Source organism: Megalops cyprinoides, chromosome 22, assembly GCF_013368585.1.
Source record: "Megalops cyprinoides isolate fMegCyp1 chromosome 22, fMegCyp1.pri, whole genome shotgun sequence".
NCBI lineage: Eukaryota > Metazoa > Chordata > Actinopteri > Elopiformes > Megalopidae > Megalops > Megalops cyprinoides.
In genome coordinates, this window is record NC_050604.1 from 929,905 (window position 1) to 957,185 (window position 27,281).

Here is a 27,281-nt window from a genome sequence, read left to right on the forward strand (position 1 = left end):
GGTTAGGGTGATCTTTGGTTACGGTGATCTGCGGTTACGGTGATCTGCGGTTACGGTGTAGAGTTTTTATAGATTTATAGTTTCATTGTAAGACTCTACATTCAGTCTAGTGTGATGAAATTTCATTATTCTCAAGAGTAATTTCCAGAAACCATGTTTTTAATGTGTTACTTTGTTCATATTCACCTTAATGTCCATTTTGTTTCTGCAGTGGTGTAGTCTACAGTAATGTATTATACCATGTGAGCTTTGTATTGCAGGTCACTCCAGATAAGAGAATCTACCAAATTTAAGATAAACAAGAAGAATTAGGAGGAGGAATAAAAGAACAGTGAGAGATAAATAGCTGGCTCTTGGCAATGATTAAAAACTGACTCGCATACCTTTGCACAGTAGTGCTATGTGCATGTGGTCAGAGAGCTAACTCCTGGAAGTAGCATACACATATGGACTGGACATTAGTACACAGTAAGTGTAACTGTTGCATTTCCCAGGTAAGATCATCTCTGCCTCTCTGCAGTGGACAGAAGTATGCTATTTCTGAGATGTGATCTAATGAATGTTTTCTGGTGAAGTTGTTCCTATGTTTAAGGCCTCTGTGAGGCTTTAAGGCGGTTTGATGGTGTGTGTTTGTGCATCATGTGCATCATGCTAATAAATCTTGTACATGACTTACAGAACTCTGGTGTGCTGTTCACTATCCTGGACAGGCTGTCATTACTCATTGTCTGTGTCCAAATGCATACAGGCTGAGGCAGTTGTTTTCAGGTGGGCTTTGGGCTGACTAACTCAAACAGGACATTGGATTCCCTCTGGCAGTCTGCTGCATGGAGGTTGAATACCTGCTATTCTTACAGAGCATAGTGTCCTGTCCAAGAGGAAAAGTAACTTTGACCAAAAAAACGCTATATGGGATGGTATCTGCGCAAAAGTAAATGCCGTTGGGAAAACAAAAAGAACAACACATGGAATCGAGAAGACGCCAAGATTTAAAGTGAAGAACAAAAGAAAAATTGGCTTTTAACAAAGCATCGGCTAACAAAATGGGTGGGGGGATGGGGGAAGAAATGCCCTTAAGCAGCATTGAGCAGCGGGTGCAGCTTTCATTGATGAGCAGGTGATGGGAATACCTGGGTATGACTCCCTGGAGCCAACTGCAGAACAAGGTATGCCCTCAATAAGCCAAACTTTTTTTTCCTGAAAAGATATTATTTACTTACAATCAACAATGAATATGCCTTCAGTGGCAAACGTGAATACAGTTGTCCAATTTAATCTCAACAAAACATTTGTCTTTTTTATGCGTAGCATGTTCATCAGAAGTTCTGCCTCTGCCATTCCCACAATCCTCAAATCAGCCCACATCAGCAGACAGCCCTGCAGAGCCTCAAAATCTCCCGGTGTATGAGGACATGGATAAAGAATTGCTGCTTGAACAAAAAACAGTCCTCAGCACTTCAAGATGGATTGCTGTCCATTGCACAAGAAGTGTGCGCTGTGTCCTCTTTGGCAAGAGCGATCAGGTGGGACACTCGTGCCATTGCGGCACACACCAGGCAGATGGTCAGCGCTGTTTCTGGTGTGACAATGGCCATAAATGCCCTGGCGAGAGTGATCCAAGATGGGGTAGAGATGCCCAATCCAAGTGGCCCAGCAGGCCGGACAGCTCAGAGCAGCTGAGCGCTATCGCCTGAGGAAAAAAAAAGCATGACACATGCTCTTGTTTTGATGTGTGAAATGTTTTTACGAAAGGTTAATTATACATTTGACTTTACCTACAAGTCAGCCATCCCCAAATTTGCCATCTTGCAACTTGGAAAAGAGAACACTGCTCCTTAGAATGAAGGAATCCTGTACTGACCCAGGATATTTGGCCACAACATTTGTTATTACACCACTGGAGTCACAAACAACCTGCACATTTAACGAATGTGTGTGCTTGCGATTCCTGTATACATGTTCAGTGTTTGAGGGGGGAATAACTTGCACATGAGTACAGTCAATCGCTCCTATCACTTTTGGGAAACCAGCAACCGCAGAAAAGCCGCGTTTGGTTTCATTCAGTGCCTCCCGAGTGCGTAGAAACCTTATGTACCTGCCCTTTTTGCGTGACATGGCATTAAGGACTTGGGTCAGCATACCTGAAAAACTGCTTTGGGAGAGCCCAGCAGTGACAGCTACAGTACGCTGGAATGACCCAGACGTGAGGAAATGCAGAGTTGCAAGAAGTTTGGTCATGGCAGGTACTGCATGACTCCTTCTTGTGACTGGCTCCAAATCAGCCCTTAGTTCAACAGCTCCAAAATTGCATCACTGGATAGGCAATATGCGTCAATAATCTTTGTCTCTGTCATTTCAAAAATGTTAATACGAGAGTGAAAGACGCGTTCTCTATGGATTCTTTGATTATGCCTACATCTCCTCCTTGCTGCAATAACAGCAGCCATCTGTGCGCATTGTAACGCAGGGCCGATCTCTTCAAACGTATTAAATAGCAGATGCAATCAACGTCACCAAAAGTACTTTCAGGCTTGGTAAATCACATTGCATGTACTAAATTAACCGATTTGCATCTTCTCCGCCCATTATTTTGCACTGTAGGGCATACACGCCCCATATTGCATTTTCATTAAGTCAAACGTACTAAATGGACAAGGCGTGCTATTTTGCACATTTGAAAGACGCAATCCTCCCTGCACGCTGTTTGTTGATCAGTTTGCATGTTTATTTGCGCGTGCTATCATGTTTGCACATGTTTTTATACACGCAAACCTTTAGTAAATCAGGCCCTTAGTGTAGATGTCTAACACAGTATCCTGGCCCTAGTGCCCAATATCAAACTGGTCTAGTCTCCCGTTGCAATGATAACTACAATCGGCCAAAGTCTGTTGTATTTTTCCATCGGATTTTAAGGGGAAAGGCATTCAGATCTCAGTAAGGTAGGGTGTAAGCAGGATATTCGTTTTTGTAATTAAAGAGGGCACAAATATTATTTTAATACAATTTCCAGACTGCCTAACACCCCTTAAGAGTGGTTCAGGGAAGTGGAATACTTTCTCCAGCTAAATTCCTCTGCATTCACAAATGTTGTGGAATGTTGTTAATGGGTGCTGTCTTAACCCTAGGAATTGTGCACAGTGTAGAAAATATTGGAATTTCTCTAAATGAAGAGCCTTGTGATGTGGTTGAGCTTTGAAGAAATGAGAACTTTGGCACAGTTTACCTCCTTTGAGAGTGCACCTAGATCTTTTGTTTTTAACCTGGCCAGTACAGTACATACAGTTAGATAAAAGTAATGCCTCTGAGTTTATTTCCTTGTGTTGACAGACACTCATGACAGCATACTGCCTGGACGTAGTGCACATACCATGTAACTATCATGTTTCGGAAATCACCCATTCAAAACACTTAGCAAACAACTAATCCATGACCAGAACTCTGATGAATGGACTGAAGGACTTTTTTAGGTTTTGATGGTCTTTTTTAGATACAGTTCTAAACTGTTGTGTTTCCAAAAGGCATAGACTCTGTTTTCATCTCACAATAATTGTAGCCCACAATCTTACTGCATTTCAGCCACTGCCTTGCTGACAGATGTGTAGAGACTGAGAGAGGTCTATTGTGAAATTTTCACTTAGCCAGTGTCAGACTGTGAAGTTAAGCAATGAAGCTGAAGGTTTATTGTGTTATTATTGTGTAATTCCTCATGTGTTATTGGCTGAACTCCAGTATTTGCCATATTGGAAAGGACTGCCCTCTTCAGTTATAGGAATTGCTGGGAACAAAGCATTGTGACATAGCTACAATATACAGCTCTTCAGTCAATAGGCATTTTCAGTCAATTTTCTTAGGTTCCATGTATGTTTGTAGTTTTATGGGCGGAACCAAAGCAATATTGAACTGTACACAACGCTGAGCAGCACCACCTCTCTGTCTGATTGTTTGTCTTTGTGTTTCAGCTCACATGAAGATGAGAGACCAATATCTCCATTTTACTTGAGGTAAGCCTAGATTCCCTTTTATGACTTCTGTCAGCACATTCTCAGCTCAGGTGGTGTGAGCAGGCAAAACTACTTTATAAATGTGAAGACTGATAATGAGTTAATACTGAAAAGTATGCAGTAATGTCTATCTGTTGTGGAAATTGCTAAACTGCTTCAGAATGATTTCAGCTTTTTTGTGTTTATTGGCAGGAGAGGGGATAAAATTAAGACACACAAGCACTGTTTACTGTGGACTGAATAATAACAACCTACAGGAATTGTCCAGGAGGCTGCAGAAAGACCTGAGACCTAGTCTTCCAGGAACTTGTTGAAACCCCACCTGTCTGCTTTCCTTTTCATGTCTCATTAAAGGCTGATTGTGGGGTAATTGTGGGTGACCTGAAGATTCCCTCATTAGAGACATGGTGTAAAGAGCAGTATATTTTGTTGCATCCATGACGTGGCTGCAGCTGATGTTTTCCTCTTACACTTTATAAAGCAGTGATGTTTGTGAGCCATGAAATTAAAGATAACCATGCTCCTCTGGGAAGGGAAATTATCTGAACTAAACCAGTTAATGATATCCTCAGACTCTAATCAGACAGGTGTAGTAGGTGTAGTTGTACTCTTCAGCAGGAAGTGCCCCACAGGAAGTGTGTGTGTGTGTGTGTGTGTGTGTGTGTGTGTGTGTGTGGGGGGGGGGGGGGGGGGGCAATGAGCAACACCCCCTGTTTGAATTCTCTCATTGAAAGAGGTCATATAAGTAGTAGTATCATATAATTTCTTTTTTAAGGCTTGTTGCACAATGACCCTTATGAACTGCTGTCTGAATTTCAATTTTAAATGGGGAAAATGATAGGACTGCTTATCATAGATTGTTAGCCAAGCGGACACCTTTCTGTCAGTTTCATTAGAGGCTCTTCACTTAGCACCCATGCTGTCAACATACATGTGTTATGGCAACAAGACTAACTAGAGATTAAAAGGCAGGATCCCTCTCGTTCACTGATTCTCAATCCTGCTCCTGGGGCCCCCCCTGCTCCGGACGTTTTCCATCTTTCCCTGCTCTACCTACCTGACTGAACTCATCAGTGGCACTTTTGATTAGCTAAGCACACCTGATTTAATCAAGAGCATGTTTGGAACAAGGATAGATAGAAGATATTCAGGACAGGGGGGCTCCAGGAGGAGGATTGAGAAACACTGCTCTAGTTGATGTTTATGACTGTGTTCCATTACAGGGATATATAATGGGAGAGCTAAGAAAGGGCCTGAGACACACCCTTTCCCCTGTGTGTGCTGCTGGAGGCCAAATCCATGCTGACCTAGGCTAAGCTCTCCATGTAGCCTCCATGTAGCCTTGTAGCTTGCCACCATGTAGAAGAGAAACGCCCAACTGAGAACAATAAAGCTGCCTGTCAGGCCCAGCTCATCTCTGCTAGCCAGCAGTTAATTTCTGGAAGCCACACTGCTCTTCTCTGCTACCTATACAGTTCGCTTCTACTAGCCGTGCAGTTCACCTCTGCTAGCTACACAGTTTACTACTGCTAGCCACACAGCCACAGAACATGATTCACCTCTGCTAACTACATGGCTCACCTCTGCTATCACTGTTTTGCTTGGTGCTCATGTGGCATGCATTAACTAGAGGGCTGCATAGCAGTGGGGCCCCCCTGGACAGGACAGAGGCTTATTATTCCTGCTGCTGACACAGAGCCCTGTGGACACAGAGCCACACTAACAACAGCCTGCTGCCATGTGACCTAATAAGCACTCTCTTTCTATCTCCAAAGCATACCCCTCTTGTCTGCCCCCCGGAAGGCCAACTCGGCAAAGTAAGTTGGTTCAGAGTTCTGTCACCTTCAAATCGTTGCAAACCCATGCATGTGTTGCTAGTATCAACAGGATATCAACATAGAATAACCTTTACATGCTATCTGTTACACGATAAAAGTACTTTTGCTGTTGTATTTCATTTGTGATATATTTCAGTGCTAGCATCATCATCAGTGGAAGACTAGTTCTAATAAAGTTCTGTGTGAGTTTGTGGATTTCTCCCTACCACAGGTTATTTAAAACAGCATGTAAACACTGTCAATTTTTTGTGTTTTTTTGCTGTTGTCATAGATTTTTTTTTTAATTTATTTCCTTTTTGTTCATTTCTTATTTCTAGTTTTCTACAGAGGACAGTGAGGTTGGCTGTGGAGCAGCACCTCTTTGCTACACAAACATGTGAGGTCAGAGATGAGACTTCAGATGCGCGTGGAGGTCAGCGTTCACAGGAGTACGAATTGACCTTGCTTGGCTTTCTGCCTGAGCTGGATCAGCATCGCCGTCCCCAGTGGGAGCAGAGGTAAGAACAGAGACATTAAGACATGCAAGCTCCCTGCCTACAGCCACAGACCCCATGTCAGTCCTGTCCCAGCTAATCTCTACAGGCATAGACAAGATGGAGCCTCAAAATAGGGATTATCTGAATAATAAGGTGCAGTGAAGTGTAGCCAACAGAAAATATCAATAACAAGAGCACAGAATTAGGAGAATGCAAAACACGCATTCAGGTATAAGTAGAGCAGATGTGAGGGTGACCATCTTGTTTCATCTCTCTTGTTTTTTTCAGGTTGAGACAAAAGCTTGTTTTCTCTGAGTTGCTGTTTGAAGAATGTCCTGTTTTTTTAGGGAAGGCACCAATAAGAACGTGCCCTCAGAAGCTGGCCAAGGCTGGGAGGAGGAGAGAGTGCAGGGTGGCCGCAGTCAACGAGCTAAGCACAGGGATGGCCAGCAGTCCTCTGCTGTGAGTAACGCGTCTCTCGCACCATCTGACGTGTGGCCTTTCTGACTGTGCCACTCATGATGGTTGTTCTGGTTTCAGCCAAGGGACCAAGGAGAGTTCCGCTGCAGACATGAACAGCAGCTGACAGGTATCAAGAGGCTACAGAGCTGGCAACAGTATAAGCCATCTGATCAGTCTCAGTCTGATCAGCAAAGAGGTGTAATTAGCAAAGAGGTGTAATGGCTTTCAAACATAAAGTAGAATAAAATAGAATAATTAATGTTACACTATAAATAAGCTTGTCGTGATTGGATTGTTCACTGTAGGTTAACTTAATAGAGGTAGGTGGGAAGTCTTTCTCTTTCAGCAGAAAATTTCATTGTGAAAATGCATATGCTTTGCTCATAAAGCAGCAGAAACTAAAATAATAAAATAATAAATTACTATATGTAGTAAAATGATGACATATAATTTTATTTTAGACATGATGATGTAGTGCTTGTATGAGGCAGCTACAGTTCAGGTTGTTTTTGTCATAGTTGAAGAATAGTTATTACTCAGCAGACTGGTGTTTATGTAAGGATATCATACTTGAGAGATGATGCGTGGTTTGATTACTGTCCTTATGCTCGCCTTGTAAAAGTGAATAGTGAAAAGAATAAGAGCCAAAGAGCCTTAATAAAGCATTCTATCTTAGAGGTATAATGGTATTAAGATTTCATACAATTAGATTCGTTACTGTAGCAATCTAGCTCATATAACAGGTATTCTGTTAGAACAGATAATCCATGTGTTCATGGACTGTATCTATATAGTTGTATTCTATATCACAAAGTAAGGTTTTCAGCTGATATTATATGCTGAATCTTTGGCTTTGTAAGAGATGGGTTACACGACTCCACAATAACAATTATCTCTCTCTCTACTGGAATGGAGTAGAATATTCACTCCTTACATCATATTAGTAATCAGGCATATTCTCTGCACTGCAATGACAAAGTTTCTTTGTGACACAGTGGAGAGATGACTGAATTTGTCTATGTGACGCAGCAGAGAGATGACTGAAAACACACCTCCAAACTATCAGTAGAAAAATATATGAAAGTGGTGGCTATTGGGTGTTTGGTATTTGTTTTTGGTTCGTTCCTGGCCAGGAAATAATGTTTTTTCTGGAATGTAGGTCATACCGGTCATACCTACACCTATGTGTGTACAAGCCATACCTGCACTATGTACTTTTTATTCCATAAGATGCCCTTTAGTTGCTTTTTGAGGGACTCTTCATTCCTGTCAGAGCGCTGTGCATTTTATCACTTTGAAAGGACTCTCCACCCGTATAGTGGCATATTAAATAATTCCTTATTGGTTCTCCTTCTTGTTGGCCAAAGCTGTGTGGCTCTGTGGTAAGGAGCAGGACTTATAACACAAAGGGTGCCAGGTGGGCCCTGTCTGGGGATGGTCCTTCACCTCCATAAATATCCTTATGCATGAATGGATTTTCTTTGTTACAATATTCAGCTCTGATTCTATGCCATGTAGAAGTTAATCCATTTTTTTCAGGACTGTTTTGATGACTCAACAGAACAAAATTACAGAGCAAGCACTGATATGATGGAAATAAATCAAGATGAAAGGTAAGGTTTTTAATAATCTGACTGCATTTCATGCTGATAGTTCTGAATTATGAAAAGGACCAGAATATGCAGCTAAATGACACAGTGGCGCTGAATGTGGGATTGTATGTATGTGTCTAAGCCATTCAGGTTAACTGGCATGTCTGATTTATTTTTTTGTACATGTGTATGTGTACATAAGTTTTTTCTAGTTTTAAAAAAAAGTTAGGATCAGAAGCACATTATTTCACTTTCTGTTGGTGATCTGAGGATAGCCATTCCCAGAACTGTATCTTACTACATAAACATGAGAAAAGCCACTGGTGACATGAGGAATGTGGCTGGGCAGCAGCCCACAAGAGCTAAGGAATACAGACACACCCTTGCGCAACTCAAACTCTTATTCACTTGTGAAATAATATGGAATTTCTCATTATCCTTTCAGAAGAGATCCGAAAGAAAATGACTCAGCACTTTTGCCACAGGTGAGTAATTTCTCCCATTTCTAATACCTGAAACGTCTCAGGCTTCAAAATCATTATTGATGTTGAGCAATGTGGGTAAGACCTCTTTGTTGTCAGTTTTGATGAACATGTAAATACCAGCACTTTGGATCTTAGGGAGCCCCTGCCAAAGAAGAAATACCAACACCCTGCATGCCTCACTGGCAGTATGCTAAGGGTGCCCCTCCCCCCAAAAGGAGAAGCCAAAATGCAGGTGGAGGAAGCAATTTTCAAGCTTAAAACATGTACTACCTGCCGCACAAGTTTAAGTAGACTGCCACATGGTAAATGGATGGTAACAGTACTTTGATTTAGATTTGCAGGACATTATTAGTCTACAGTGATGAGCTCCAGGCCAGAACTAGACTGACTCCAGCTCACTGACTGATCAGGAGAGGATGGAGCTGCCAGAACTGCTGAACAGAGGGCAGAGGAGCAGTGCTGCACCACAGAACATGTGGAGTAGTTGCTTTTTAGCCTGGCAGACTGAGATGGTTCCACTGTTACAGATATGTACAGGTATCTCTTAGCTGAGAGCAGGCTGGACTTGCACTCTGCTAGTCCAGGGGAAATCCCATACACAATACACAGTCTCTGCTGAAGCCATTAAATGGGGGACCAGTAGTCAAGAGCAGAGACCACAGCATCAGCTGTATCACAGTGACATCAGCAACACATGGGCAGAAAGCTAGGATATTACAATGCAGCATAAGACCATAAGAGGTTTAATGACCAGGATATTACAATACAGCCCAATAACATAAAGAATTTTAATAACCAGGCTATTACAACACAACATGTGACCAAAAGAGGCATAATAACCAGAACATTAAAATACAGCATGAGATCATAAGGGGTTTAATAACCAGAGTATTACAATACAGCATGAAACTGAAAGAAGTTTAATAACCAGGATATTACAAGATAGTGTAAGACCATAAGAAGTTTAATAAGGAGAATATTACCATATAATGTAAGACCATAAGATGTTTAATAACCAGGATTGCCAACATTTCCCAGGTAGACTTTTTGCCAAAGATTTAAGTAAATTGAGAACTGTGTCAAGCCTGGTTGACATGATTCATCTTCTGTTTACTTTATTAATCACCTTTAAAACCCCCCTATTCTCATGTCTCTTTTTGTCTGACTCTCTCCACAACTCAGGCATTTCATACCTGGAAATAGTCTTTTTGCCTTTCTTTGTACTTTTGGTTCATTAAAATAATGTATATGTTCATTGCAAACCAGTGTGGGATTTTCTTGAGATTCATAAATTCACACACAGTAACCATATGTCCAACCATGCTTACACATGGTATAACATGGGCAAAAATCTCCTGCCTTCTGTTCCTACGATGACACAGGTATTAGACAGCAAGATAGATAGTGTTCATTTGATAGGAGCAACATACTTCTTTTCACATTATGGCTCAGATGGTTAGGGTAAATTAGCATAATATGTAGTTACACTTCACCTCCTCACCTCTCACCTTCACAGACAGCAACCTTGCACATGCACATAGTTTTTAAACTAAAATGGTTGCTCCCATGCAATATTTTTACACTTCTTCATCATGCTTCTATTAAGTGATCCAAAAAGTAATTTTTCTTTGGACTCAAGCTCAGTAACTAACACCTCTATTTTTGTTTCTTAAGTTTCTCTTCTTAGATTTCTTTGTTTAAGCCATTAATCCAGTGTATTCAGTGGGAGATTCATCTTTTTGTAAATTCTTTTATGGCCATCTCCCAACTTGTGGAGGCCATTGACCAGTTACCTGCAGTCTTCACAGAGCTTTCTGACCTTAGGCTTGATAATGCATGCTAGTGATAAATCTCCTCTGTGTGTAACCTCCTTTATACCAGGAAACGGGAAACCTTTATGGTACGACATGATACAATGCAATACAGTTTTGCTAGAGTTAAAGCTAATTCATTATTCTTAAATTTCTCTGGAGTTTGTGTTGTGTCCTACCTGGTCTCAGGCTGGTTGTGTCACAAGTTGCTTTGTTAAATATCACATGATTATAGCATACAAGAAACATCAGTTGACAATCATTTACACATACATTACACTTTACAGGAGCTGACCTTAGATTGACAAGGACCACATTCTTAAGCCTTCCCCTTAAGGCCCATAAGAGTGCATAAGCCCACTTCATTTATTATGTTACATTACACTTATTACAATACATTACAATTATTACATTACATTTATCACCACAAACCCTTTACTGCACATTACCTTTAGTTTCAAAAGCTTCCAATAAGCCTCAAAAACAATAAGCCTTCCAATAAGAGTTTTTTGCTCTCTGAAATGCTACTGAGCTTAAAATATTACATTTTAGGTATATTAATGTAAAATTGGCTGAGAATGTTATGCATTCTGTGTCTCCTGTAGTGAAGAAAATAAGGAAATATTTTGTTTGTGCCAGTGGCGGTTCTAACTTGTACGGCGCCCTGGGCGAACCCCCCCTAATACTTTTTATTCAGACATTTGGAACATTTGTTACACAATTAAATATACATGTCATTATGCACAATTTATCAAACTTTCAGAATAGGAACCAAATGAACCTCCTTGGCTAATTCTAGGCATAAGACACCCCAAAAGACTCAATATATCACAAAAGATACAAAACATCAGCATAATATAGACGTCTTTTAAGCCTACAGCCTACATTGGAAATTCCCATTACTGAGCTCCGGACCTAGTCAATACAATCACAGACAACCTTTATGATGTTACCATAATGAAAGTTAACCAAATCAATAATGTGCTAGTTAGGCTGTAATTATTTTCATCATGTTATCGTGATGAAACTGTGTGAAATTATATCCAATGTTATGCAAGCTAGTAGGACAGAAAATGGAATATTGTCACCCTATGTGTAATAGCATAGCAAGCAACATAGCAACATAGGCTAAAAAACATAAGTGTTATACTAGCCTATTTCATTAAATGCATAATATTATACTCATAAAGAGATGACATAGCTGCATACCTTTATCTTTTGTGCGTTTCTCCTCTTCTCTCCTCTTTTTCCTAAACTGGGCATCTGATGGCTTAGACCTTTTCTTATCCATTTGTGTTGATTTGGCACTTGAGCAACCCATCCCCCAACACTGTCAACCAAGAGTCAAGACTAAACCAATTCACCTGGGTGGTGTGCAGACTGGTTTTATATTATTCTTAATGATTTTGCACAAACCAGAAAAAATGCAACAATATGTCTGTGAAATATGTCTGTGAAACTATATATTCACAGTATTATGAATGAATTCTGGTTTGTTTGGTAGCATTTCGTAGTGTGATTGATTTTACAAATTGCATTAGTACTGTACAAAGTTAGAGGTGCGCTATTTGATTCCCCCGCTTCCCCTACCTTCGGCTTCCAGTGGGGAGACCTGAGGTCAACTTACCCCCACCCCCCTCCCCATCTCGTACTTCTGAGTGGGAGACCTTCCCAGGCAGTAGCCTGCCTAGCTCACAAACTAGAATCAGGGCACCCACTCTGACAAGGTTAATTGATCCACATGGTGACATGATATCATTGACGTGATGTGCAAATGAGCGATAGAAAACTAATCGCGTAATGTCACCATTCCAAATTTTTTTGTGCAGGCGCCCCATGCCACCCCCGGCAAGATGCCGCCCTGGGCGGCTGCCCATGTCACCCATACCTAAATCTGCCACTGATTTGTGCTCTCTAAGGCAGTTACACAGCTGTGGTAGTACTCTCAACTGCTCCCAAAATAGCTGCCACACCCAGCAACATAAACAAGCAGGAGAAATGACAGTCTAATCTATGGTCTTTATTCTTGCCCAGATTCAGCTGTAAAAGGCTGGGTTTCAGCTGTGTTACTGGGGTACCTGAGCATGATCGTAATCATAATCATTTCCCTGTTTCAGCCTCAGTAAAGACCAAACAGCCTCTACACAGGCATTAGTAAAGAGATGGTGAAAAGCAACCAGAATCTGATGAAACCTGTGGAAATTTCACAAAAGCAAGAATGCTGAATGTAGCCAAGGACAGGGAGGCACTCCTGCAACCAGACTCTGCCGAAGCGTGCTTTGCAGGCATGCTCATTTTGCATAGCAGCCTTCACTCTGAGAGAGCAGAACCAGCACGCCTGCAGCAGGAGAGGACCCTGCATGCTCTGGAGAGACAGACACACACACACACACACACATGCACATATACATGCACACATACACACACACGCACACACACACACACACACACACACACACACACATACCCATGTGTGGGTACTGAGATGAGACAAACAACTTTGGCAGGGCAGGCGTGTGTGAAGGGGGGGAGTAGCAGTAAGGAAAAACACTGTGGGAGACAGTGTTTGCCCAGCCTCGGTGGCCAATTAGCAGCAAGGGGGTCACACTGAGACTGTGGAGGGGTGGGGCCAGCTGAGACTCTGTGAGGGGGAACTTAAGGAGTGATACACAGTGGCTGTGTTGTTGCTTGTTGCAGAGCTCAGCAATGAAAATCCAGGAGACTGCTAGCAGTGGCAGTGACCCAGGCAAAGCTCAGAAACATGCCGATGGAGACGGCTGTGAGGAGGTACCCAGGCTGGATCTGTCAGCTTTAACGGAGAAGGGCAGCTGGGAAGGTATTTCAGCCATCTTCCCCTTCTCTCTGGCCACATGAGGCTCTGTCGCAGCCACCCCTCACAGAACAGGACCTAAACCCACCTACAGGGGATCTACAGTCTAGCATGTTGTCCATTATTTAAGGGAAAAAGGTTGGTGCTTGAAGTGCTGTAGTGAGAGCTATACTTGATTCCTTAAGGTGAGTTGGTTGGACAATCTCTCTCTCTGAATACTTTTATGAATTTAAGAAGCTTGGTGTGAGAATGTGGGAAATGTGAGAATAGTGGACTATTTGATGGGGCAGTGATTATTGTTGCATTTGTAATGTGGTTGGGTTATTGCTTCACTTCTGACATGCAACCTGAATTTTCAATGGCATGTAAGTCAGGTACCGCTATGTGCGAGAGACTGACTTTAGTTCTGAAAGCCATATTTCTCCACTATGATGTCATCAGTGACATCCACTCTTTCATTGATTTAAGCTCAAATTAAATCAATACAAGAAATATTAAGAATACAGTGTATTTCTAACACTTTTAAGTGAATTCTGTTTTGTCATGTGCAGGCTACCTGTGCTGTTCTTTTCTGTGTTTATACCAAATGCATATTAATACTCCGACCTAAAAATGAGCTATGCAGCATCTTAATTCACAGCTTTTGTAATTAGTAGCCGCTGGGTGCACCTGGGGGTTTGGAGGAGGGCAGCAGTGAGTCTGGGATCGCTCACCAGCCTGGAAGTTTCTTTTTGTTTTCTCAGTGGAGGAGCTGGTGGGTGACAAGGGGATTTAGGGATAAAACTGCACATCTCCTAAATGAAGTCAGATCATACACCACAGCTCACAATCAGGACCTTTCTACAGCATGTGTTGTCGTTTGTAACTTTTGCTACAAATTTTTTTTATTTTAGTGTGCTCAACCACCGGTGTGGTTATCAGAGGTCTTCTAAATTTAGAGAGGCATTAGAGACGGGCAGAAGGCCCTCTGTTCCAGTGTCAGCTGGAACATATGGTGGAGAGGACCACTGCTGTCTGTGTGTGCACACATGCTTCCCTGGTATGTAGTGGAGATAATGGATGGTGAGCATTGTGTAATGACTCTATGGGCTGTGATGCTGGTAATTCATACTGGATTGCACTTACATTTAGTCTTATCCAATATTTTGTGTTTAGTCTATATGACTAAATGTAAATATAAATGTAATCGCTTTCACAGATCCTAATCACTGTCCCACTCTAATACACATACATTACATTATGTTACGTCATTTAGCAGACATTCTTACCCAGAATAGTACTCAAAAAGTACTACAAGAGGTCAGTAAGATACTTAGTTAAGTGCTAAACTAACACACACACATATACACACATACTCCCACACAACCAGGTCCAACCCAATCTATGTATGTGTATGTAACTGTTTTTGCAGCCTGGAATTGAAATGGGACATTCTTGAATGCTTATTCTACTGCCAGTCTTTTGACTTCTTAACAAAATCTCAATTTCAATTTCAGCTGAACTTTTCTGTAAGTGTGATTCTTTTTCATTTTTGAGCATTTATTTCTTTCCTTTCACCTTTCATCCTTTCCTTTTTCTGTTAGATGATTTCTTTAATGTCCCCTCCCTTGATTTCAAAAGCATTTGCCAGCAGAGTTACTATGAGGGTGAGTGTGTTTGCATGGCACACATGCTGAATGCATCCACATAATGAAACCTTAAGTCTGTTACTGTGTCTTACATTTCCACTGCACTTCATTCACTTGCATGAATGCACCTTGCAATGCAACATATACGTGTGCATAAAATGAGTATTATCTTAACACTACAACCTCAATTATGTTATATTTGACTGTTTTGTTGCCTGTGGTAACTCCTTCTCATTTGCTTTTGGTGTTGCTTGTTATAAAAGACTTGTAAGTCACTTTGGATAAATATATCTGCTAAATAAGTAAAATGTAATTTTTAATGCAGAGGCTACATAACTTCACATAATGATTTTATATAGCAATGTAACTTCGAATGGGAAGACCTTGAGAACCAGACAAAAAACCTAATTCCATTATGTGGAATGTGTACCTGTATGGTGTTTTACATCAGTGGTGTTTCAGGTTTCCTGTGAGATGTGCCGTGGTGCATGTGCTGCAGTGACCTTTCTCCAGTTTTGCCTTAGATCGAAAGTGACATTTCCGAATGGCTGCAGCAGCTGTACCTGAACATGATAAACTGGCTCCACTCTAAACACCAAGAAAAATCTAAATCTTTGAGAAGGCCTGAAATGTATTAAAAAAAACAAACCACGCTTATTATCTCCTAATCTCCTAATATTAGGAGATTAGGAGATAATAAGCGTGGGTTGTTTTTAATTTCAGGCCTTCAAAATGTGCATGTGCACATTTGCGTGTAGGTGTGCTTGTGTGTTTGTGTGCCTCTAACACTGTTGCAGAGTAAGGACTGTGACTTTAGCATAGGTGAAGTGGGTAAAGGTGTAGCGACCCCATCACTTTAATGTGTGCCCTTTTGTATTAAAAGCAGAAGAAGTTGGCAGCAGCCACAGTTATTTTAATTCTCAGGGAATTGTGTGGCCTGGTCAAGCCAGAGAACAATTGGGGCTGAAACACTTGGCACAGTGTCAGATTTATGTTTGTTTATGTTCTTTCCTGACATGTAGAGCACACTAAAATAAATACAGCACTGCTTTGCCTCTCTTTGGAAATATTTCTGAATTCAAATCATTCTGGAAATCAGCAGGCTGTTAGAAACAGAAGAGCAGCACATTCTCAGCAGCATGTGACACAGCAGACCTGCAGCAAGGCCTGTGGCTGAGGGAGATGTGAATCCATTAGTAAATATAAGCATGCTGGATGTTTGCAGTTTAGAGCCGTTATGTGTGTACATGACATGGGCCTGGGAGAAGTGGTGTTAGCCCCTGTGTTAGTGCATATGTGCTGAGCCTGATCCTTTTTCTCTGTTGTTTTGTCTGTGCTTTTGGGATTTGTCTCCCGATTTGTGTGTTGTAGGTCTAATAAATACTTATTGAGCTGTGTGTCACCACCTCTGCAGGCTGATTCTCAGATCCTGTGCTAGCATACTCACCCTTATTTTTCTGGACTATCAGATCCCATGCTAGCCATACTCGTGCTTATTTTCTGACTCTCAAATCCCATGCTAGCATACTCATGCTTATTTCCTTATTCTCAGATCCTGGTGCTAGTGTACCTCAAGCTTATTTCCCGATTCTCTGATCCTGTGCCAGCATACTCATGCTTATTTCCTTATTCTCAGATCCTGTGCCTAGCACTACTTATGTTTATTTCCTTATTCTCTAATCCTGTGTTAGCGTACTCATGCTTATTTCCTTATACTCAGATCCTGTGCCAGCATACTCATGTTTATTTCCTTATTCTCAGATCTTGTGCTAGCGTTCTCATGCTATTTCCTGGTTCTCAGATCCTGTACTAGTGTACTCATGTTTATTTCCCTGGTTCTCAGATCCCATGCCAGCATACTCCTCTTGGCAGAGGGAGAGCATGGACTGCAAAGAGGCTCATCTCTCCCCGCCTTGCAGGGGGCCGATAATTCGGCAGCTTTTAGAGGAAGACAGTGACCCTATGTTATCCCCACGCTTCTATGCAAACGGACACAGCCAGCAGTACCTGGACGACCCAGAGGTCCCACCCTCTCCACCCAATACTCACTCCTTCCTGAGGTGAGAGAAGTCAGGGGACTGAGCTGTTTGGGCAGAGAAACGTAGCTTATTGGAGCTGTCACAGCCGTATGTCGGTGTTCTGAACATACGGGCATGTGTTTGTGCTTGTGTCCTGTAGCCGTCAGCGGAGTTCGTCTCTGGGTTCCTGCGAGGATGACCAAGAGGAGCTGACCTCTGCACACTCTCCAAGAAGATTCACAGCCTGAAGAAGAAGATCAGCAGATTCTAAGAGAAAGTTTGAGGAGGAGCGGAAAATACAGGGTAAGTGGTGAGATCATCCACACGCGCCTAAATAATAACAACAACTATGAAAAGGACAAGTCTGTTATGCCAACGAGACTGATTTTGTTGTAATTAAAATAATAGAATAAAATAATAGATTTTATCATAAGGGAGAAGATTCAAAATGAATGAATACAATGGATTACAACTTTATGGGATCATAGAATAAACATTGTTAATATATGTTTCTGTTATTCTTTTGTGTGAAATGAGGTGTCATATTTTTGTTTTCTCAGCCTCTCACAGTGACAAAGCAGCAAACCCAGAAGTGTTGCGATGGATGAATGAACTCTCCAATCTACGCAAGGAACTTAAAGGTAAAACTGATGGATTCACAAGCAGAAAAAAGAGTCATTGCCAATTCCCAGTGCTGCTGTCAGTGCCAGAGTGTCTCCCTCTTGGCCAAACAGAGTACAAACTGAAGAAGTCTGAGGATGATCTGCCACCCCCTCCTTCGTGAGCGCAGTAACACACTGCCCAAAAGCTTCGGCTCGCAGCTGGAGAAGGAGGGCCCAGCAGAAGGTGGCCACACCACCAGTGGAGATCACCCTGGAGGCAGTTTCAGCAGAGGCTGCAGGAGAAAAGGAGGAGGCGGACGACCAGAGGACTTAAGGTGGCACCCCATCACTTCAGTCACACAAAATCATCCCCTCATCTCTCATGTACTCCACCCCCCATCACTGTACTCATCACCATCCCTGCAACTCACCCCACTTCTGCACTCACTCCCACTATTGCACTCATTTCCATTACCGCATACATCTCCATTACTGCACTCATCCCCACTACTGCACGGTGGTATATTAATGCAGAAGAATGTTGAAAGGTGACTCTTCCTGTATCTCTGACAGGATATGACACAGGAACAGATTGCAGCAGAGAAATTGGCCCTACAGAAGGCTCTCCTGCACTATGAGGGTATCCACGCCAGACCCAGTGAGTAGCACCCCCCATCCTGACACCCACAATCTGCCAAAAGGTCTTTCCCCCGACTAATATCTTTGAATGTGTATACATTGAAAGTGAATGTTTCTTAAAGAATGGATGCAAAGGTGTCCTCGGCAGACATAGCAAACTTTTTGGTATAAAATCCGAAGAATGTTGGGTCTCTTATTCCTCTAATCGTGAAGAATGTGATTGGGTTTTTTATTATTGTTTCAAAACAGGGAGGAATTCTGATGGGTGGTTAATTCATTCATTCTTGTAAGTTCTCCAAAGTTCTCTTCAACAGTTAAATGCAAAATTGCAAAAGAAGTTGTTGTGTACAGTTTGGAGGCTTAGTTATGTGGTAACTAAGATGGTGCATTTCATGGCTCACTTCAATGCAAGGTCACGAAGAACGAGAGACAGATCATGAAGCCACTGTATGACAGATATCGTTAGTCAAGCAGATTCTTTGCAAAGCCTCCACCAATCCAGCTCATTGTGAGTACAACTGTTTCTGTTTCTACTCCTACGGCAGTGTCACAGCCTTACATTAAAACCCCAGCCCTCACCACGGCAAGTGCCTTTCCACTGGCATACATTAGCTATACCTGAAGAGTTTTCCACTCCTCTCCTTTTAGCTGCAGGTCAGCTATACCTGAGGTGTTTCTCACTGGCCCCTTAGCTATAGGTCAGCTATACCGAGGTGTTTTGTCTGAACTACTATAGTTGAGGTCAGCTAAAACTGAGAAGTTTCACCAGAATTGTTGGTGGTTCCTGCAAAATGGATGATAACTGAAGCACAAGCATTTTGATTGGTCTGCGTGATAGACCTAGTAAGTACACTCACCCATTTAGCAAGTGAACAAACTCAATTCATTTAGGAATGTGATACAGGTTATACAATGGCCAATAATAAAAAGGTCACCTCCTGGTGTTGTGGGTTCAGGAGCACAAGAGCAGTAGATGAGACTCAGGTTGCTTTCACACTACAGCTTTTGGTGCAGACCCGAGTCCGCTTGAGCCGTTAGTTCGGTTCGTTTTGTTGATCTGAACGCTGTTTTCCGAACTCGGGTGCGTGCCAGGGAGCATACCCAAGTCTCCAGAAAACAACGGTCTGGGGTACGGTTCAACTCCAGTTGCCTGGTTCGCATTTGGTGTGAAAGATATCCGATCTAAAACCAGGAAGTAAACGCTGTTGATGATGTGTAATTTGTTATTTGCTTGTCACATCAAAGAACTATTCGGGAAATAATTACTGGTAGCCACACTGTTTGCTCATCTTGAGGGTATGCGTGTATGCTCTGCAAGCAAAGCTGAAAATTCATTTCGCATTGCCGCCTGTCTCCACAAAAACCTCCTTATCCGAGCAACACGTATCACTCTCAGACAGTGGGACGCTTTTTTTGGCATAGTGAAAATGCTGAACACGGTTATTTTGGTGCTGACACCATATTAACAAAAAGATGAATAAGAAAACTAGTGTGGCTTTCCATTTTTGCCCCCCTTTTGCGTCGTTTGTCTAGCGACATTGGCAAATAAAAGCTGCACATTCCTTATGTATTGATGACGTAAACAGACCAGGGTTTGCAAACAAAAAAATGTAATGTGAACGGAGACCAGCAGGGGGAGGGGGGAATAATTGCACTTGAGTTCGGACTAGCAAAACGGACCAAGTGTGAAAGCATCATCAGACTATTGAAATGCAAACTGGCTCATTGACCCACTTGAGTTTGTCACACTAATTGGGATTATGAGTCTGGATTGGTCTCAATGTGATACTGGGAAAATGGAAACACTCTCTTCTATCTCCACCAGCTGTTGTGTCCCCCGCTACTGTGGCCACAGCTAGGCCTCACACATGACAAAAGAAAAACTGAGTGGAAGATCAAATCTTCACAGTTTCAGGCTTTGGTCTCCTGAAGCTGACCTGGGGTCAGATGCAGTTACTTCATGTTAATGCCCATCACAGGGTTCAACCCCGAGCTGACCTGGGGTCAGTCTAAGATGTGGTAACTTCTTGTTAATGCCCATCACAGGGTTCTCCCTCCAGATGACCTGGGGTCAGTCTAAGATGTAGTAGCCTCTTGTTAATGCACATCACAGGGTTCTCCCTCCAGCAAGTGCCTTCTGCTCCAGCCTATTATTGAGGGCGAGCCAGCTCTGTTCTTCGATGAAATCAAGGTGAAGTGTTGCTGGCAAACCAACCGATGACCTTCCCAGCTGTCACCGAGTGCAGCCTGCTGATTTCCCACCCCTGCGTGTAGCATTGTACCAACAATTGCTTGGTCGTCCTCTCTGGTGTGCTGTGGCCTGGCTCACTTATTTCAGATTCATGATCAAACAAAGTTCCTGATTCAAATGAAAGGCTTCCCCAGTAGCTAAATACTGTCTCTCTTAATTGCTGTGTAACATCATTTGCTAATGTATATGGCAGTCTTCTTGATTTTCTCACAGAGAATGTCACCTTGTAGTACAGATAGATTACCTCTTGATCTCTCCAATGAGAACAGTAAAGGACCAGTCACGCCAGGAGCAACAGCAACAAATGATCTGATACAATCCTATTATTGGGGTCAGTCAGTCACTTACAAAGCAGAATCCCCCACTGTATGAAGAAAGCAGCTTCTGTTTTGCTTTGAAACAGAAGGGCATCTGGGTGTGGAGTGAGGTGGAATGAGGGGTACTCGTAGGCACCTAGTGACAGGTCACTCCTGTTTCAAGGTTGACTGTGGCATCCTGCTCGCTTCCTCTCTCAAGCCAGGGAATGGAAGGGACCTGGTGGACAGGTGCCACAATGGATACAAAGCTCTTTGGTGTGACTGTCATTAGGCAGGTTGGTTGCAGTTGTTGTTCACAGATGTGACTTAGGAAAAAGAATGTTCGCATTGTGTATGCCTCTGGGGGCGACAAGCCGGGCTACAATCCTAACCACCTGTGCAAAAACAGTGTTACTCCTGCATCCCTGCTGAATGCAGTGCTAGAGTTTGTCTGTGGAGCGCTGAGTTGAGTTACACTTTTGCTGTGTTCCCAGGAGGAAGAGGACGGGTCTGAGGATGACACGCAAACCCACATCCCTGTCACCATGACAATCAAGCCTGAGCTGCAAATGCTGGGCTTCCTGGACTGTCTGGAGCAGGAAGTGGATAGATTCATCTCTCCCATTGATGAGCTCTCACCTTCCAAGAACAGCACAGACATGAGGCTGTCCAACCTGCACTCTGCCACCATGTGAGTCAGCTGAAGTAAAGTAGTGATAGCTATGAGAGCACAGCAGTAGGTAGCTTGAGAATGCAGCACTGTAGCAGTACAGCAGTGGTAGACTTGAGGGCACAGCATTGCAGCAGTAGAGTTAGCTGCTTGCTACTCATACAAAAATGGATAACTTTATCTACAACTTTCTAAAAGTAAAACTCTCACTCTAAGTCTTAGTGCTGCTAAATCTACTCCATTCAGTTGCAACACTTTCAATGAGAAGTGATGCATAAAGCATTATAGTTAAATGACTAACATTCCCTGCCAGAAGGTCAGTTGCAAATGTTGTAGATGAATCCCGTTTTAAACTGCAGCCATCAGTGTTGTTTAAGATGTGTAAGGGTGTCTAAAGGCAGTGCCTCCTGCAGGCAGGAGCTAGTGAAGCAGTTCCAGGAGGCCCGCAAGGATAAGAGGAGGATATGCAAAAGCCTCAAAGAATTTGAAGATGAATTTTTCCAGAAAAACAGAAGGTAAAGGATAGCACTTTAGCACTGTGATTAAATATGATTAGACAGATTCGCTGCTTTCACACAGCAATTGCATATGAGTCAGCAGAATCACTGCTTTACACAATAATTAAATATGAGTAAACAGATTCACTGCTTTGACACAGTAATTACATTTGAGTTAGCAGATATACTGCCTTAGCATTGTAATTAAATGAGTCAAGATATAATGCTATTAGCCCTGTGATTGAATATGAGTCAGTAGATTCACTGCTTTAACAGTGATTAAATGAGCCAGCAGATTCACTGCTTCAGTGCACTAAATACATATGAGAGCTAGCAGATCTGATAAATGCCTGCATACTACACATTTAATTGAGATGTTAACACAACAGCATCTGTATCCAGTACTGCCAGGATTCACTGTGGTCCTTACCCTTGTGTTTGTGCCACCTGGTGGTCGCACAGGAATGTGCAGAAAGGAGACCGCTCTCCCTTGGCTGAGAAGTACAATGAATACAAGCATATCAAAGCCAAGCTCAAGCTCCTACATGTTCTCATCAGCAAAAGAGACTCTTCCAAGTTCATCTGAGGCAAGACTGTCTGCATTGCATGAAATATTACACCAGCTACCCAAGGACAAAGAATACTCTTCAAGGAAAACTGTGTCTGTAAGATTCAGAAAACATTGAGAGAAAATAGACAGAGAACACTTGTATTGCACCTGCCACAGTAGAAGGCAAGTGACTGGCTGCAGGTCTGTGGAACACAGACAAATCTGATGGAAGTTCTGTTATAGGCTACTTTTCTCTCACACACTGAGAAAAGCATCTACGCTTCAGTTTCATGCCCACTGGTAGAACCTATAAGCCTTTCTGTACGGGTAGAGGTTTCATTTTTTTAGTATTTTTATCACCACTAACATTTACCTTTAAGGTGCAATTGCTTTCTGGTCCCAATGCTATTGTTCATGTTCATTGTAGACAAACCTGGGGCCCTGTGGCGATAATGCCCTGCTGGTGACGAGGCCATCTTAAGCTAGGCCTATACCAGAGGAAACAAACACTGCCAAAGTCACCTGTATGCAAACATTCATTTGAATTTGAATCTCAGAATTCCAGTTTAATTCATACACAAAGTCAATGCTGGCAGGTTTTGCTATGCTATAGCTACACAGATTTCAGAATGATGAAGTTAATAAATGGCTCAGCTTGCCATTAAGGGAACATTAAGTGAGAGAGAAATGGTGAAACATGAAGGCCTCTTGTACAGAGTGAAGCAGCCTGAGGCCCAGTGTTTGTGAACAGTGGTTCTCTAGAAGCAGATTCTGTAAGTAAAAGCTGTAAGTGAAGCTGAAGAGTCATACATTTTCAGATCACCAAACCTTGGTGTTGAACACCTAGATTTCCCTCATTTTGATGAAACCAAGTATTTTACAATGACCCTTTTATTTATTCTTGCCTTTCATTACATTATTGATATGATTCAAAGAAATGTATGCTGAAATCAAACTTTTTCCCCCCATTGCTAATGGTGTATATGAGTCTTAAACTCCTTGAGTACACGGTACAGTACAAGTGTTTTCTTTAATTCATTGCTAATTGAACTGTTACCTAGTGGTTCTGTAATAGGTGATTATGATAGGATGGCAGTAGATACACACTCTGCATACAGCCAATGGCCTGCCTGGATTTAAGCCCCCACAAGGACCTGCTCTATGAGTGCCACTCAAAAGCAAACACAGCCATGTCCCTCCCCAGGGGAAGTTTAAGAGAGGAAGCAGAAGAATCATTTATTCTTAGGTACAATGCTGCATGCTCAATATCCTGGAATAACTCTAACACCCTAATTCAGATTTTCTTTTTACATTTTTTGATATGTGCCATATTTCACTGGCCTGATAATTTTATTAGGAAAATTAAATTATTCTTTCATGTTAGTACATTTGTTTGTATTCATGCTTTTTTATATGATGAAACTTCTTTCAACAAAACAATTTAACAATTACCAAAATGACACTATGAATCTGGAACCTTCTTAAATTGCTGCTGGTGGGAGAGTAGTTTCCTGTTGCTCTACTGTAAACCAAAATAACCAAATCACAACACATATTTGTTACAACAGCATATAATTCAAGCTACATCTGATTACTAGTGATGCACCAAATTGCTTGTTTAGCTTTTAGGCCATCTGTTATTTCCCACATTTTGTTCTCAGAGCAACGTGTTCACACATTGTTGCTGTACACACACATACGTGCGCTCTCTCAGCTCTACTGATCCTGGAAATTACCCTTTGCTTATGTTGATTTTCCCAGAGCCCAGAATGGCCAAACATGCCAACACCCAGTATTCCAGTGTCCTGCCTTTTTCTGTAAGTGGGTTCCAGAGATTCTCTGTTCATTGTAAATATGAATCCCCCATCTACGCTTACGCTTCCTTTCTTCAAGGGCTCAATACAGTGTGACGTCTTTTTATGAATGTGAACACTGATAGAATTCTGAATGTGAGTGTACATTTTAGTACAAAACAATTTTATATGTGTACATATATAAGGGCAAATATATTTTTACTGTGTTGGTTTTTCTCCCATGTAATTTGAATTGCTTCAGTTCTCAGTATACTTCTAATATGAACGCAATGGACTGCACTTGGAATCTTCCTCGAATTCACACAAGGAACTTCAATACAAGCAAGTAATTACTTTCTCTGGTTTCTCAGAGAAAGTGGTTTCTCCTAGATAAAAATTGGATGGCACAAATAGTATTTTACAATAGTTATGGCATGACATTTTAAAGCAGTTGTAATGGCAGTTTGATTGTTTGATGATTTAATTTGAAGATGTTTTAAAGTGAGGCAAGTTAAAACAACAGTGTCATATAACTACAACAATGCGATAATTGAGGTGGAACCATAATTTTATTTATCTTGGGGAAAAGAAATTTTGATAAAGAAAATAATGTATTCCATTTAAAAGGTATAAAAGTAAATATCACCTGTACTAAACTAATTCAAGCCACTGAAAAGCCCTTGTTTGCATACATTGACAGAGTAATATTAAATGAACTTAACTTGTGAGATTTACAAGATAAGTGATCACAGAATACACTGAAAGAACATTTCAGAGGCAAGTCAGTCTCCCTCTGCTGTCTGTTATTTATGGTATACTTCAGTACTTTCTCCTCTGCTTTCATGTAGTGCTCTTAGATCATGATTTGACAAGGGACTCTGCAATCCCGTCACACTGTGCAAACACTTGTGTTTCAATGCCAGTTACCAGAGGGCATAAGAGTGAAAAATAGATATATAAACACTTATCTGATTGGATGAAACCTGAAAACTGGAAGGCTGGTAAAAGAGGAATGACCAAGCAGGTTTTCATTTTCAGTTACGGTAACACTTAAATACATTCGTACGTATCTGAAAAAAACTAGTTGTTGGACAACAGGATGAGTGGCATGACAATGGGAGCTCTTGAGCTCATTCAGCTCATTATTGCTTTTGCAAATACGAAACCTGTACAGTACTGCAGTCAGTTAAGGGCACAAACCTACAAAGGAGGCCCTGTCCTGTTGGGATGATAAGAGCTGCAACATCACTTCGGTCAAGACCAACAAGAGGACAACTCTACTCCAAGGGAGTCACAAAAGAGTACTCTGAACTTTCAGACATCTGACCAGATTCTGCACTGACCCCATTAAGACCTGGTTATGCTTATTTAATGGACATGCAGCACTGTGGAGACAGGCTGGTGTGAGCTGCACGACAAGCAGTACTGTGGAGGTAGGCTGGTCTGAGCTGCAGGACATGCAGCACTGTGGAGACAGACTGGTCTGAGCTGTGGGTCTGGGGAACCATTATACAGAAACAACCACAGCAGGACAATACCAGACTGAAACCTCATCACAGCCATGGCAGGATACTACCAAATTTAAACCTCATCACAACCACATCAGGAAAATACAAAACTCAAACCTCAAGTCTCAATTCACAATGTAAATTATGCAAGCAAACCCCCAGAACAGAGCCCTCATAGCTCCAGTCTCTGAACACTGATTAAAGTGCTTCCAGGTCAAAGGTTAATACTCTATGTCTAATAGTACTGCAGCAAAGCACTGCCAGGCAAATGTGTCCTACTGTACTGGTCAGATTTGTTTTATTTGTACAAACAGACTCAGTTTACAGCTTTCACTCAATGATTCATCTGCATGCATACAAACAACATATACAAACAACCTACCCTTCAGTAAAGTATCATATAATTCCAGTGAGTCACTACAAAGGCAATATTGTCAAAATTAATTATGCAGGAATTCTGTCAATGAATTGTCTGCTATAAAATACATTTGGTTACAGTAAGCAAAGAGAAAGGATGAAACAGTAAGACCTGGGGCTCAGATTCACATAAACCAGTGTGCCTCAATCTGCTTTTATGAACCTCTAACCTTGCAGGATCTGTGGTGCTCTCACATGAATATGCCTTTATGAATCTGATATATGCTTCTACTCCTACAGTGTTCAGGCAGCCCAAGGAGGGAAGCACACAGAGTAGAAGCTGACATATCACCCACCAACCACCAAAGCACAGCTGAGCCACATTCGAGTCAGCACAAAATAATCCAATTGAATAAGTAACACTGAACCTAAAGACAACCGGAAAAATGACAGGTTCAAGAGCTCCATGTATGTACAGGGTTCTTGAAGAAAGTGAGGCAGAATTCTCCTACTGTCACTTCCCCTCAAAAAAAAGAAGTTCTTCTAAAGATCTTCTAAAAGAGCATTTCATGTCATATATATTTAAACAAAATTTCATGAAAACCACCTTTTATTCCAATAGTACAATTATTAAAAACAAATGGGCTTTAAGTCTTCATGTGGAACTGTGTGTGACCCCTGCCGCCTGAGTGTCACACCAGACTGAAGCCCTCATATTGCTCCACAGCCTGGGTGAGCCTCTTGCGTAGAGTGTCTTTGGTCTGGTAGCGGGGCATGTCCAGCAGGTTGTAGCAGGTGTGTGCCACGGGCAGGTAGTGCTCCTCCGCTGCAGTAGACTGGATGACAATGCGCAGACTCGCCATGCCGTGGATGGGAATGCGGTCACTTCCTGTCAGGAACACTGCAACACCAAATCACAAGCCGTTTACTGATAGCCACACCCTCACGTGTGCAGGACTGAGAGGCTACGACACACA

At 42.0% G+C, this 27,281-nt stretch overlaps 2 protein-coding genes across 2 annotated transcripts in view; one reads left to right on the forward strand and one right to left on the reverse strand.

Moving 5' to 3' along the window:
• Positions 1–1,400: 1,400 nt before the first annotated feature.
• Positions 1,401–24,506, forward strand: fam13a (family with sequence similarity 13 member A). Its single transcript, XM_036517168.1, is given in 21 exon segments — positions 1,401–1,523; positions 3,960–4,001; positions 5,777–5,818; positions 6,157–6,336; positions 6,663–6,777; positions 8,317–8,390; positions 8,815–8,854; positions 13,363–13,501; positions 16,967–17,183; positions 17,302–17,444; positions 17,702–17,782; positions 17,876–17,910; positions 17,912–17,979; positions 17,981–18,026; positions 18,028–18,078; positions 18,317–18,399; positions 18,794–18,890; positions 20,496–20,573; positions 21,424–21,620; positions 22,013–22,114; positions 22,559–24,506. Coding segments are annotated over 21 exon segments (2,073 nt in total). The 5' UTR covers positions 1,401–1,404; the 3' UTR covers positions 22,683–24,506.
• A 533-nt stretch (positions 24,507–25,039) lies between these two features.
• herc3 (HECT and RLD domain containing E3 ubiquitin protein ligase 3) overlaps positions 25,040–27,281 on the reverse strand; it is a 56,144-nt gene continuing 53,902 nt past the window's right edge. The window contains exon 25 of the mRNA XM_036517151.1: positions 25,040–27,205. Within this exon, the coding sequence (XP_036373044.1) occupies positions 26,997–27,205 (209 nt within the window). The 3' untranslated portion in view covers positions 25,040–26,996. The remainder of the gene's footprint in view (positions 27,206–27,281) is intronic.